The sequence below is a fragment of the Moschus berezovskii genome, chromosome 19 (genome assembly GCF_049115385.1).
Source record: "Moschus berezovskii isolate FMDL1 chromosome 19, NW_MosBer_1.0, whole genome shotgun sequence".
Lineage (NCBI taxonomy): Eukaryota > Metazoa > Chordata > Mammalia > Artiodactyla > Moschidae > Moschus > Moschus berezovskii.
In genome coordinates, this window is record NC_142478.1 from 10,125,311 (window position 1) to 10,140,639 (window position 15,329).

Genomic DNA, 15,329 nt, shown 5'->3' on the forward strand with positions numbered 1-15,329 from the left:
AATAGTTAACAATTTGAGAAAGATGGCCAAAATGATCATTTAAAATGTTGCTTAAAATTACTTTTTCACATGAAAAGCAGTTTTAAAACTCATTTAACTTTGTTTCATTTTCAATAGAATATTTCTGAATACATCTATTTTAAAGCCAGTATGTTAAATTTCAGCTTAATATTTCTCCCATAAATGGTCAGATTTTTTTTCTCATATAAATGAGGAGTTGCTAATTGATAGGTTTTATTAAAGCAAGTAATCTTGCATATTTTTTGGTGTATTGGTATTTATATTTTATGTAAAGAATAGAGATTTTCAGGAGATTGGATTATTTTGTGAGAATGAATTGTTTCTTGTTCTTTAAGGCCTTAAACCCCTTTGTGAATCTGGAAATCACTTTGTGTCTTCCTGAAGAAGATGTCCATGTGCATGATCACACAAAATTTTGCTTTTTGCTTTCTGTTTAATGGAGTTCATGTATTCCCTGAATTATAACAGCAACAATAATGATACCAGCTAACACTTCTTAAGCTCTTATCTTAATCCAATCAGTATTTTGAGGGCTTATAGGCTATTTTATTCAGACTTTACCCCGATGCTAAAAGATTACCTTAAAAATAATAACATTCGTTGAATATTGTCAGGCATGGTTTGTCCCTCTATGTACTTACTCATTTTATTTTCCGAAAAAGCCTTTTTACTGGGTACCATTATAACCCCAGTAAGCGCAGGCTCTTCATCACTTGGCCTTACTGCTTTGGGGACCTTGGCTGTAATGGATTGTTTTCCAGTATAAGCTCATAATCTGTCTAATATTCTATTTATATTACATATTTTAACAAAATTTTCATACAGACCTGTTTTATCTTCTGAATTCCGGTTTTACTCATGCTAGTAGAAAATCCTAGATTTTCATTTAATTTGTTTTTAATGCAATCCCGTTCTTGCACTTCTCCTCACCCTGTACCTCCTCAAATTTTGTTCCACCTTCTCAGCATCTGTGATATGTTAATCCCTTAGCTTCAAGATTCTGTTTCTGGTTGTTGCTTCTGATGAATTAAGTAGGATTTTAGAGGTGCCTTCCAAAGTATCATATAGCTAATACTCACTTCATGTAATTATCTTCATGAAAATGCTTGTTCTGGGCTGATTACAGACTTTTATTCAAATGAAACCAACTTACTGAGAAATGACAGGTTTCTCCCTTCACTTATATGTGTATATTTAATGTGCATTGAAAGTTAAATTTACATTGCCATCCCCTCTGACTGTAACACTGCTTTAAATGGTATGTATTTTTAATTCACTTTCACACTTGCTAATAGGATAATATTTGAAGAGATAAATAAAGGACAATTACATTTATGTTTTTTTTTTTTCTCCTTTCTATTGGCAGCCAATAGGAGCTTTGAATCCAAAAAGAGCAGCATTCTTTGCAGAGCGTTATGAGTCCTGGGAAGATGATCAAGTTCCGAAGTTCCACTATGGTACTCATTACTCAACGGCAAGTTTTGTTCTTGCATGGCTGCTGAGAATAGTAAGTTCGATTTGAATAATAAACCATGGATAAGTAAATTCAATGTTGTGGAGAATATGCATTGATTAAAAATTATCAGCATCGTCTTTGAAGGGTGAAATTTTTTTCAGTGATTGAAGCTCTAATTATATAAATATCCCTATATCCCATTTGGTCTGTATTGTACAGTATGTTACTGTAGAATGGCCATAAAAATGTATCACCTGGAATTGCATGAATTTTTCCCTTAAATTTGCCTCTTCAAATGGTTGATAACTTACCAGACTCTGAATTGCAACATATGTTATTTTCAAATGTAGTCTATGAAAATAAATACTAAGATTCCCTTAACACAGACATATATTCCTATATCTTGAAAACTTCAGTTGCCCCAAGTGGAATAAGTGTGTTTGTAAGTTACACCAGGACTGCTGTGTATTGATAACATATTGGTTAAGCCAGAAGTGTTCATGTAAAATTGGAAGGTGATTCATCTACAAGGAAGTAATTTCTTTGGGAAAGCATTAGCAGCACATCATTAATTTAAGCTTGTTAGAAGTGTACAGGCAGACATAAATCCTAGAGGTAATTTATAGTGCTTAGCTAATTTCAAGCAATTATCCACTAATATGTGTTTAAGTGTTCTTTAACTATGAGGAGGCTTTTAAATCTTCCAAACATTTCTCTTTTCTTAATCATAAATTAAATATTGAGCCATAGCAATAGGAAAATTATATATTGGACTATTTCTTTGTACTATGGAGAAAAATGCAGTCTTAGTTTATGTCTGAATGTTATTAATAAATTGTTCTTGGAAAGGAGAGGAGTCTGAAAAATATTGAAAATACCAAATTTTGGAAATACTTCTTCTGAAACAATATGAGAACCTTAATGTATTAGTTCAGGTATAATTCTCAGTCTATGCCTAGGACATAATACTGGCTACTATTTATCATTAATGTATTTAAATATAAAGATTTATAAACCCACATTTTTATCCATGAGGAAACATATGCATATGGAGTTTTTAAATTGCTTATTTTTTTAGGAACCCTTCACAACTTATTTCCTAAATTTACAAGGAGGGAAATTTGATCATGCAGATCGAACTTTTTCCTCCATTTCCAGAGCTTGGCGAAACAGTCAGCGTGACACATCGGATATTAAGGTACAAAAATGTTTCATTTTACAGTTGTTGTTTCCAGTGTGTTTCTTGCTGAATGAATTTCTCTCTTGCAGTACAGCCTTATTTACTAAAGACGAGCCTCACAGGATGAGACCTTAGTTAAATGGTCCAGAACTACTGATCTCTTTCTCTGTCTCCTGCCTGTTTTTGTCTGTCTGAATGTCTCCTCTTTCTCTCTAACTGTGGAACTGTTGTTTTCCTTCCTTCTTGGAATCTTTTTTAAAGGAAAAATACAGTAGTATGTATGTAAGGCAGCATGCTCAGTGGAATTCCAAGATCAATGAATAAAAATTAACAGAAAAATACTGTGAGAAAGATCGCAGACTCTTAACGTATTTCATTTGACTTTAGCAGTTTCCTGTCTGTTCTTAAGGTGACCATATTTTACCTGCTGCTGGTTCTAAATGCATACCTGACTCTGCTTGGGATAGAATTGCATTTAATTATTATATACAGGAAATGAGTTTCTCTATCTATAGATATAGTATGTTCAGTACTATAAAACGATCAAAAACTTGGCACAATAGCTAATATAACACTTATTTTTGCTTCTAACCTCAGAAGTACTGCATTTTTGTGACATAGTGTTCTTTCTGAAAGATACTGTGTAGATGCAGTTGAGTAAAATGAGATTTGTCTATAGTTGTGAAGTTCCTTATGATATAGTGTCATAAAGAATTGTGACTTTTATATAAATAATTATATGTATAATTATATGATAAGTAATATGAGAAATATCTGGGTTTAAAGAAGAAAAGTTGCATTACTTATGTTTATGTTACTATAGAGTACTTTAAACATTTTCATTAAAATGATAATTTCATCTTTTAGGTGTGTTACATTACAGTCTATAAAATGTGTTCACATACTGTATCTTACCATAGAGTATAACATTTGCTTATATCCAAGGTATTTTATTGAAGAAGATTCATCATATGCAGAAATAATCTTTTATATTGGAATAACTATAGGAATTTTTGATACCACAAATAATGCACTCTGAAATACTCTTGAAATTATATATCATATTCCTCAAGAATCATTAATGGATAGCTAATTATCAATGGATAATTAGATAGCAATTAATCAGAATAGTTAACAGATTTAATAATTGTTTCTACTTCTAATCTCAAAGCTATGTCATTACTGAGCTCTTTGAGACATAATAAGAGATACAGACATATGAAAACACTGATAAGACTGACTTTCTGTTATGAAACTGTAGAATTAATGAAAAATTTTTCTGAATTTCTAAATTCCCTCATTTTTTTTTTTAACATCTCATGACCAAATTATAACCTAATACTTAAGTTTGGTAATAGAAATGTAAACAAGAATGAAATCATAAATTTGAATTCTCCTCTACTCCATAATAGAGGTAGTGGATATTTTCAAATTTCTACCTCTCTGTAGTAGACATTCCTGCTGCTGCTGCTAAGTCACTTCAGTCGTGTCCGACTCTACTTAATGCTTTTTTGGAAAGGAGATACGTGATCGATATTTGTAGTTTTATTGTCTCTTTCTCCTGAATCTTGGCCTTTTTCTCTGATGTTTCTTTAATTAGTGCATGTCTGGTTCCATTTTTCCAAAGATTTTCTTTAAATTACCTCACTTGTAATAAAAAATAAATCCACACAAAATAGCTATATCATTAAAAAACAAGTTCCCCTAAACCGTATGAACTTTACCCTTCTCTTTCCTTATTTTTCTCCTTACTCTTGTTTCTTCACAAATAATGACTCAAATCCATTTTGCTTCTGTTTGAATGTCCCAGCAGACTTTGAGAAAAACAGTCCCAATTACAAAAAACGCCTAGAATTTCTGGTCTTGCTCTTGTGCTCCTTGACTTTTAGCTTCCTAGCCTGGTTATATAGGGCATCCAAACGAAGAAGTAGAGTACAAGCTTAAGGGAAAAGGTGTGTTTTTTTGTTTTTTTTTTAAATGTGTACCATTTATTTTTTCAAGTCTTTGCTGAATTTGTTATAATATAGCTTCTGTTTTATATTGCGGTTTTTTAGCCATGGAGCATGTGGGATCTTAACTCCCCAACCAGGGGTCAAACCCACACACCCTGCTTTGGGAGGTAAAGTCTTAACCACTGGACCACCAGGGGAATCCTGGGAAAAGTTTTTTAAAAAGTAGAAGAATTAAAAATTCCAAGTGTCAAGTTGATGGGAGCCTGGTTAACAATACTGTTTTATTTTTAACTACAATGTCCTTATGTTCACATACACAGGAATTTTCTTCAAGACTGCCTTGGGTGGAACCCAAGGGTAAAACTTGCTCTTCTAACCAATATGTATATTTTCCTAATATTCTTTTATTTTTTTTCAAACCTTAAAATATCTGTGAGGTAGATAGGACATTGTTAAATTACTCCATTTTCTATATTGATAACCAGGTAATTTGGATCCTACAACTTAGTATACTTCCACATGTAATACTTTGTAAAGTGTACAATGTATGGTTACATAGGTTATATTAATAGGCTGTTTAAAGAGCCTTCTTTTAGTTGGTCCTTCTATAATTGAAGAGGGATTTAATCTTGGCTCTTTTTATATTTTACTTTTTGATCTTGCCTCTTCATGTTACATTCTAGCACTTTATAGAGCATGTTAAATTATAATTAATGTGTAAGAATGAATGTATTAAGAAAGCGCATTTAAATCACTGTGATGGCATAAACATTTCATTAAGATATGATGTTGTACTTCAGATGGAATCATATTAATTATAGTCTGATTTTTATTTGTGTTGTCTTTTCAGAGTTTTTAGAAATACTAAGGGATATTGTCTTTTTAGAGTTTTTAGGAATACTAAGGGATATGTTAAATAGTAAAGAGGGGATAGTGAAGTATGTGAGTGGGTGGTGGGAATCATTGTATTGAGTGGATGCTAAAGTATACCTTGCTGGATTAATATATATTCTCTGATGTTTTATAAAAATGAAGTATTGTGAGGTAGATGGTTTATTTAAAGTTTTTCAGAAAAAAGAATAACATGATAACATTTCTAGTACTTAACTTTTTTTGCTAAAGGGAAACTATCACTATACTATCTTAGGGTTTCTATTTCTTACATTATGCTAATACTTAGAGAATAGTTTTACTGAAAAGTAAAGGCTACTCCTAAGAAATACGGATTCAAATACTCCTTTTTATTTCAGAGAAGAAAGAGACATCATTAGATTTTACTAAAGCAGTCTTTCACTTTTGGCATGTTTTACCATTTTTAAATTGGGGATATCTTTTGTATTTCTATGCATCATTGGTGGATCCATTTCAGATCTGACCCTCAATGATACTTTTTATTCCATTTGAATAAAAAGTTCAGAAGTGTTGATCAGTTCTCTAGGCTTACCACACTGTCCAATAGGAATGTAATGTCAATCATAATTATGGTCACATATGTAATTTTAGATTTTCTTGTAGTCACATGTTAAAAAGTCCAAAGGACCATGTGAAATTGATTTTAAGAATATGTTCGACCTGATACACCCAGAATATTTTTATTTCAACATGTAATCAATATAAAACTATTAATTAGATATTTTGCATTCTTTTTTTTTATACTAAGTCTTCTTTGAGATCTGGTGTGTGTTTTATAACAGGTCTGTCCTTGGACTAACCATATTTCAAGTGTTTAATGGCCACTGTCGTTAGTGGCCTCTCCATTGGGCAGTGCAAACTTAGGGCATTGTTTCAGCATCACACTGAGAGATAGCTTTCTGCTTATAGAAGGAAGATTTCCTTCATCCTCTTTGAGCAGTGATGTTTCTGATGGTGTATTCCATCTAAATATGAACTGACAGGTAGTAGCATTAGTAGCTAGTCTTGAGGGCTGAAATAGAAAGTGCTAAAATTGGTTTGGAAAATCATCTCTGGGATAAATAATAATTTAAAATCTCCCAGCAAGAGCTTGTGTTTCAAGTCTTAAAAAAACACTTAAGTTTAGAAATTGAGGTGCAAGATAGATTACTGTCTTCAGCCTGAACCATTATGACCAGATTTTGTGGAGCAACTAAGACTCGTAAACCTTGCATGAATTTCATAAGGCAGTCACATCTAAACATTTAGGCAGAAAGCTAAGCTTTTCTAGGTAGTTCATTGCCACTGATTTCCTTCCCTCTCTCCAGGCAGCATACTCATTTCAGGCACATTTAGTGTCAATAGATTTAATGTAATGATTAAATACCATCTGACTTGCTTCAGTTTGAAATCTTTTTCTTCTCTCCTATAGAAATGATTGACAGATCAGGGCTGGAAAGTGGAAGGAGTCATAAATGTCACTTAGGTTCATTGTTTCGGAGTGGGAACAGGAGATTAAATGGAGATTATTGGTGACACTTTTCTAGAAGCTCAGAATTTAGTACAAAAATATATCTTAAAATAAAAGTTAATGGTAGAAGAAGTCTGGTGGAATCCTAAGGTAACATTTATGTTTCAAGTTTCTATTTTGAAGTTTATGCCCTGGTTGTGATACAGCACCAAATGATACTGAGTTGCCTTCAGGAAACTTTTGCACTAAAGGGAATGCTGACAATAAGAGCATTCCAGCAATTCAGTGTGATAAAGGCTCTGTGCTTCATGGAGAGGAGGTCAGAAGTGAAGAGAAGGGAGAGGAAAGAGGAAATCCAGGGCCTATGGTGAGATGCCTCATAAGCTGTGGTAAAGAGGTTGGACTTTATCCTTGGGGCAGCAGGGGAATGCTGGAAAGCCTCATGCAGAGGGGCTGTGGTGATTTGGGTGATCACTGTGATTGGTGTCTGAACACATATTACGCCATGAGCAGCTGTTGGGTAATGGGCGAGAGGCAGTGGAGGCTTAACTCAGTCACGGCAGTGATACTAGAGAAATGTGGGTGAATTTGAGACACATTTCAGAGGTGAGAACTGTTAGGATTTGGTGACTGATTTGTCTCCTAAGATGAGAGAGAAATTAAGTTTGACTTGGACATGTATGTAGAGAATTTAGTTTGGGAGTAGTTTCCTAACTGCTAGCTCCCTACCTTCAGTCAGAAAACTTCCCATGACAGGTGAATTCAACTCCCCCCAAACACGTTTCGTTAAGCCAGTATTCATTGATAATTTCATCATATAAAAATGTGTATGGTAGTATAGAGCATTCAGGATTAAAAGGTTAAAATAAATGGTTCTTTATGTCACATATCTCCAGGTGAGAACAACAGATACACATAAAACTATGTTTTAATGTGAGCTAGGCTGCAGTCCTTGGGGTCGCTAGCGGTCGGACACGACTGAGCAACTTCACTTTCACTTTTCACTTTCACACATTGGAGAAGGAAATGGCAACCCACTCCAGTGTTCTTGCCTGGAGAATCCCAGGGACGGGGGAGCCTGGTGGGCTTCCGTCTATGGGGTCACACAGAGTCGGACACGACTGAAGTGACTTAGCAGCAGCAGCAGCAGCAGACAGCTATAAGTACTATAATAAGATATAAACAAAATGGAATTAATTCTTCCTGGAAAGAGTGGTCTGTGAATGACTTCATAGGGTAAGTGGTATTCGAGTTGTATCTTAAAGGTTGTGAGAGAGTCTTCTGTCTCCCAGATTTACATCTCTAGCATGTACCTTTCTCCTGATACCTGACTTGCTCCTCAGCATCTCCCTCTCATGTATAACACATTCAGAACCAAAGTCCTGATCTTCATTCCCTTAAACCTGCTCTTCTCAGTCTTCCCCGTCTTAGTAAATGGTTTCCTGGTTGCGAGTAAAAGCTGAAGTCCTTAGTGTAAGACCCTACAGTGGCTAGCCCTCCCCTCCAAAATCCTGTCACACCTTGACCACTGCATACCATTTGCCCCCTCGTCCACTCATTTTAGCCAAACACGACCTCCTCACAAACTCCACCTCAGAGCATTTGCTTTTTGTTTCACCTGAAAAACCCCTGAAGATACCCTTATGGGTGAATTTCTTCAGCCATTTCAAGTCTTTGCTCAAGTGTCACCTTCTTAGGAAAGCCTTCTTTGTCCTCTTTATTTAAAAGTATGCCCCTCATCCCGTGCAGCTTAACTCATTTCTCAGTGCTGTGTTTCTTGAGTCACTTACCATCTGACATGCATGTCCCTACTGTTTATCATTTGTAGCTTATCATACTGGAACACTAGCTCCATAAGAGCAGGAATTCGGACTGTTTGCTCATTGGTTTATCTCTAGTGCTTAAAACCATGCCTGGAATATAGTAGGTCCTAAATTAAAAATTTATTAAATTAATACTTTGATAAAGAGTATTCTGAGCAAGGAGAATGACACAAACAAAATTCAGAGAAAATACTTAGCACATTGGGGAATGCTTGTTTGTCTGCTGATTGGTCTTATGTCCCTAGCATGTAGGAACCACAGAAAGGGAAAAACACTGAGAGGCAGTTGTGGTCTGATAGTCATAGGCCCTCAGTAATACGGAGATATGTTTCAGTTCTCAGTCCATGTGATCTCTGGCAAGCTACTCAACTCTACCCCTGGAGTGCAAGACTATATGTGTACAGACTTTGTTCCTATAAAATTTCATTTACTAAACAAGTCGCAGTTTCTTGAGCCCTGGGCTGTATTTTCCTATCCCCTGCTTTAGCCTACGAGGATTCATTTATGATTTTACACTAATTGGCTCTGTTATAAAAAAAAAGTGCTTTGGCAGCAGAATGGAAAGTAGATCCATGGGATGGGATAAACGGATGAGAGCTTAGAGGTGGGAGAGATATTAAGAGGCTATGACAGTTAAAAGTAAAGACGATAAGAGCCTCAACTTGTTGAAGAGCTAAGGAGATGAATTCAGGGGATGAGTGAAAAGTAATTCACCAGGTTTGGCACCTAGTTGACTGTTAAGGGATGGGAAGGCATAAAGATGATTCTTTAGACTGGGTGCCTAGATAAATAATTATTCTATGAATTATACTGAAGCTGGTGCAGAGATCAAATTTGTGAATTCAGTTTTTGACATGTAGATATATTTTCAGAATAACCAGAATACTATGACCCAGTTCAGAATAGTGTCATAGGCCTGTAGAAGAAGAAATATTAGGTGGTGTTTATCTTGAACTCCTCAAAACAATTGTCTAGTCTCTTGATCTCCACTTAGCTCCTGCCATCTTCCAAGCCCACTCGAATCTAGCTTGCTTCTCCACCACGTTAGCAACATCAGTCTTATCAGAATTGTTGATGAGCAGCCTTGTTGTTGTTCAGTGGCTCAGTCGTGTCTGACTCTTTGTGACCCCGTGGACTGCAGCACGCCAGGCCTCCCTGTCCATCGCCAACTCCTGGAGTTTGCTGAAACTCATGTCCATTGAGTCAGTGATGCCATCCAACCATCTCGTCCTCTGCTGTCCCCCTTTCCTCCTACCTTCAATCTTTCCCAGCATCAGGGTCTTTTCCAATGAGTTAGCTCTTCGTATCAGGTGGCCCAAGTATTGAAACTTCAGCTTTATCAGTCCTTCCAATGAATATTCAGGGTTCATTTCCTTTAGGATTGACTGGTTTGATCCTTGCTGTCCAAGGGACTCTCAGGAGTCTTCTCCAACACCACAGTTTGAAGGCATCAGTGCTTTGGTGCTTCTTTATTGTCCAGCTTTCACATCCATACATGACTACTAGAGAAACCGTAGCTTTGACTATACAGACCTTTGTCAGCAAAGTAATGTGTCTGCTTTTTAATACTCTGTCTAAGTTTGTCATAACTTTTGTTCTAAGGAGCCAGTGTCTTTTAATTTCATGGTTGCACCCACCTTCTGCAGTGATTTTGGAGCCCAAGAAAATAAAGTCTGTTTGCCTGAAGTGATGGAACTGGATGCCATGATCTTCGTTTTTTGAATGTTGAGTTTTAAGCCAGCTTTTTCACTCTCCTCTTTCACCTTCATGAAGAGGCTCTTTAATTCTTTTGCTTTCTGCCATTTGGGTGGTGTCATCTGCATCTCTATTGATATTCTTCTGGCAGTCTGTACATGTTATCAACTGCAGATTTTCAGTTCTCCTGGTACTTGATCTGTCAGCATTATTGACACAACCAATTGATTCATTTTCCTTATAACTTCCTTTGCTTGGTGAAGGAGCCACCTACCTTCTCTTGACTGTCTTCTCTGTCTCCTTTACTAGATTATCTTGTTTTCACACCGTAAATTACTGGAATACCTTTTGTCTTGTCTTTAGATCTCTTTTGTGTCCACATTTGCTCCCTGGGTGATCACACCTCACCTCTTGGCTCTCCCCTGAATTCTAGAGCTGTGTATCTATTTCCCTTTGAGCTATGTGTATGTTTATAGATGTTTTAAACTGAACATGTCCAGTATCAAACTCTGTACTTCCCTCTTACTCTCCTCTCCATCCTGAAGAAAAAAATCCTGTTCAATACCTGCATTTGCCATCCCAGTGAAAGATAGCACTGTTTCCCCAGTTTGCTCAGCCCTTTGGTAACCTTGGAATCTTTGTTCCTCCCTGACACACACACCTCATTACTCATCTAATCAACCTGCAGAATATGTCTAGAACATAACCTGTATCACCACATCCATCACTAGGACCCCCGTGCAAGTGGCTATAAATTCTCACTTCACCTGCTCCCCATGTGGGGTTTTCTCTATTGAGCAGCGAGAATAATCTTTCTGTTTTGTTAGTCAGATGACATCCTGTGCTCGCATCCTTCCAATGACCGCTCATCTCACTTAGAGCAGAATTCAGGTTCTTACTGTCGCCCTGTGTTGTCCGGTTGCTTCATTGATGAGGCATTCATCATTCATGTCTTTACTCTGCTGTAGCCTCACTTGCCTTTGTTCCTCTTCAAAAATGCCAAGCCTACTCCTGTTTTGGTGGCTTTGCATGTGATGTTCTCTCTGCCACAACCACTTTTCCCATTTATTTATTTTTCATTTAGGTCTCTGGTCAAATGTCACCTCCTCAGAGTGGACTTGCCTGAACTCTCTCTCTAAAATAACACTGCCCAACCACCATCATTTTCTATCCCTTTATCTTGCCTTTTTTGTTTGTTTGTTTTAAATATAATGCTTGCCACCATTTGATATGATACATACATTAGTTTGTTTATTTCATGTCTCCATAGCTAGAGCTCTGCGAAGGTGGGGACTTTCTGTTTTGTTCACTGGGTAACCTCAGCATTTAGAACAATGCCTTGCATTTAGTTAGAAATCAATAAATATTGGTTGAATGAATGAATGAGTAGATATAAATGTATCAAGAAAAGAGGCGTCAGTGAAAAAGCCTGGAATAGAGAGGTCATTTGAGGAGAAAAAGGAGAGTGTCTGGCCATTTCCACCAGAAGGGTACAGCAAAATCCAATGGGTAGGTACTTCACTGGGGCTTCCGACATCTCATATTTGAGAACTGGTAGCTGAATATCATCTGCTGACCAAGAGTTAATAATACTCCAGATTCCTACCGTTTTACAGTTAAGACATACTGAGTTTTTACTCACGTAACTTTACAAAAGAAGTGCATAATGGCATCCTGCTGCTGATTGTATCTTGGATATTCAATTTAAAAATCTATAAGTTTTTGTGTATTATTAGTGATGAGTGCAATATTTTACTGTTATGAAATTAGTAAGATCAGTACAGCATATTCCATACTTAAATAGAATGTGATTAAATCCTAGGAGTTTATTAAATAGAATTTTAAAAATAAATGGACATCAGTAATATTATACAGAATTGGTTTTAGCTTTAATAACCCTTAAAGGTATTAAATGTATATCTGTTCATTAGAAGTAATAATACAAAATAGAGATGATCAGAAAATAGTTTTGTATGTGTGCTGTGAGATTTGTTTAACATGAGACCTTTGACTTGCCCTCCACTACTTCAGAAACCCCAGGGGCTGTGATCTGAAGATAAGTTAGGTTTCTTTTCTCCTCTGTCAGCATGTCTTCTACCATAATACATTCCACAGATGCTGATAGCATCAGCATTAGAGCCGTTTATAAGAAAATGTTTAGCTATAGTTAGTAGAACATAATTGCTGGATATGTATTTCTTGAAGTATTTGTTAAGAGAAAAAGCTTAAGTTGGGATGACTTGATAGTTTTATATTCTTCATCTATTCTTCCTATTTTCAAACAAACTTTTAAATAATTCAGAATTTTAATCATGCTAAACGAAAGTAGAATTAAAATCTTGCCCTTTTCGATACATCTTTGCACGTTTCTGACACGTGTATCTCCCTCCCTCCTCCCTTGCTCCTCACCTCCCTCTCCCTTCTCCCTCTCTCCGTCTCCTTCTCCCTCTCCTTCTCTCCTCCATCTCTCTGTTGTTTTGGCAGTCTCTCTCTTTAGTCTCTCTCTGTTTCACATCCACATTCGAGTGAGCCCAAGCTGTCTTACTTCTTCTGTAACAATGTGGAACACTCACACTCTTAACTGAACTGCATTTGTGTTCGTCCACATTTTTGTACATAACTTATAGATTTGTTAATTTAGCCACGTCTTTTTAACCCTTTTCTTTTTCATGCATCTGTAAGTTAAATGATATCAGTTCAGTCGCTCAGTCGTGTCCGACTCTTTGCAACCCCATGAATCACAGCACGCCAGGCCTCCCTGTCCATCAGTAACTCCCGGAGTTCACTCAAACTCATGTCCACAGAGTCGGTGATGCCATCCAGCCATCTCATTCTCTGTCGTCCCCTTCTCCTCCCACCCCCAACCTTTCCCAGCATCAGAGTCTTTTCCAGTGAGTCAACTCGTTGGATGAGGTGGCCAAAGTATTGGAGTTTCAGCTTTAGCATCAGGCCTTCCAATGAACACCCAGGATTGATGTCCTTTAGAATGGACTGGTTGGATCTCCTTGCAGTCCAAGGGACTCTCAAGAGTCTTCTCCAGCACCACAGTTCAAAAGCATCAATTCTTCGGCGATCAGCTTTCTTCCCAGTCCAACTCTCACATCCATACATGACCACTGGAAAAACCATAGCCTTGACGAGACGGACCTTGGTTGGCAAAGTAATGTCTCTGCTTTTTAATATGCTATCTAGGTTGGTCATAGCTTTCCTTCCAAGGAGTAAGCGTCTTTTAATTTCATGGCTGCAATCAGCATCTGCAGTGATTTTGGAGCCCCAAAAAATAAAGTCTGACACTGTCTCCACTGTTTTTCCATCTATTTCCCATGAAGTGATGGGACCAGATGCCATGATCTTTGTTTTCTGAATGTTGAGCTTCAAGCCAACCTTTTCACTCTCCTCTTTCACTTTCATCAAGAGGCTTTTTAGTTCCTCTTCACTTTCTGCCATAAGGGTGGTGTCATCTGCATATCTGAGGTTACTGATATTTCTTCCAGCAATCTTGATTCCAGCTTGTGCTTCTTCCAGCCCAGCGTTCCTCATGATGTACTCTGCATAGAAGTTAAATAAGCAGGGTGACAATATGCAGCCTTGACGTACTCCTTTTCCTATGTGGAACCAGTCTGTTGTTCCATGTCCAGTTCTGACTGTTGCTTCCTGACCTGCATACAGGTTTCTCAAGAGGCAGGTCAGGTGGTCTGGTATTCCCATCTCTTTCAGAATCTTCCACAGTTTATTGTGATCCACACAGTCAAAAGCTTTGGCATAGTCAATGAAGCAGAAATAGATGTTTTTCTGGAATTTTCTTGCTTTCTCCATGATCCAGCGGATATTGGCAATTTGATCTCTGGTGCCTCTGGCTTTTCTAAAACCTGCTTGAACATCTGGAAGTTCACGGTTCACATATTGCTGAAGCCTGGCTTGGAGAATTTTGAGCATGACTTTACTAGCATGTGAGATGAGTGCAATTGTGTGGTAGCTTGAGCATTCTTTGGCATTGCCTTTCTTTGGGATTGGAATGAAGACTGACCTTTCCCTGTCCTGTGGCCACTGCTGAGTTTTCCAAATTTGCTGGCATATTGAGTGCAGCACTTTCACAGCATCATCGTTTAGGATTTGAAATAGCTCAACTGGAATTCCATCACCTCCACTAGCTTTGTTCGTAGTGATGCTTTCTAAGGCTCACTTGACTTCACATTCCAAGATGTCTGGCTCCAGGTGAGTGATCACGCCATCATGATTATCTTGGTCGTGAAGATCTTTGTTGTACAGTTCTTCTGTGTATTCTTGCCACCTCTTCTTAATATCTTCTGCTTCTGTTAAGTTAAATGATATACCTATGTACTAATATTTTTTTTAGTATTGAGTTTTGTACTCTTGTGTCTACAATGAATCATTTTTTGTTGTTCTTATTCTTTGACAAAAAGTACTTGAGAAACTGAATGTTTTTCTTATGCTACTTACTAACTGGGCAGAAAAAAATTGTTTTAAAGCACTTAGAAATTGTTCCTATCTTCCTGAATTATAAAATTTTACACAGGTCAGCTGTAGTTTGTTTTTTGAATTAGTGGTCTTATATATTTGTTCAGTGAAAAAATGTAAATTATTCATTAATATATTTTAGATACTGGTGTTAATAGTTCTTCCCCATACTTGAAGCAATATATATGTATTTTATAACTTGCTCCAGAAAAGCTTTACAGTCCATCTTCTGGCAGTCACTGCTTACCTATTATTTGCATCATTAATGTCCATTATCTCTCCCCAAATTGCACTGTCCTGGAAGATAGGCATCTGAAACAGCAAAAGATACAGTGAAGATGTCCGTTCCAAATCTGCAGGT

At 36.9% G+C, this 15,329-nt stretch overlaps 1 protein-coding gene across 3 annotated transcripts in view; it reads left to right on the forward strand.

The window, feature by feature from the left end:
* LRBA (LPS responsive beige-like anchor protein) overlaps window positions 1–15,329 on the forward strand; it is a 777,374-nt gene that overhangs the window by 583,760 nt on the left and 178,285 nt on the right. For all 3 annotated transcript variants that reach the window (XM_055405330.2, XM_055405331.2, XM_088827977.1), the window contains exons 45-46: window positions 1,388–1,528; window positions 2,556–2,675. In XM_055405330.2, the coding sequence (XP_055261305.2) occupies window positions 1,388–1,528; window positions 2,556–2,675 (261 nt within the window). The remainder of the gene's footprint in view (window positions 1–1,387; window positions 1,529–2,555; window positions 2,676–15,329) is intronic.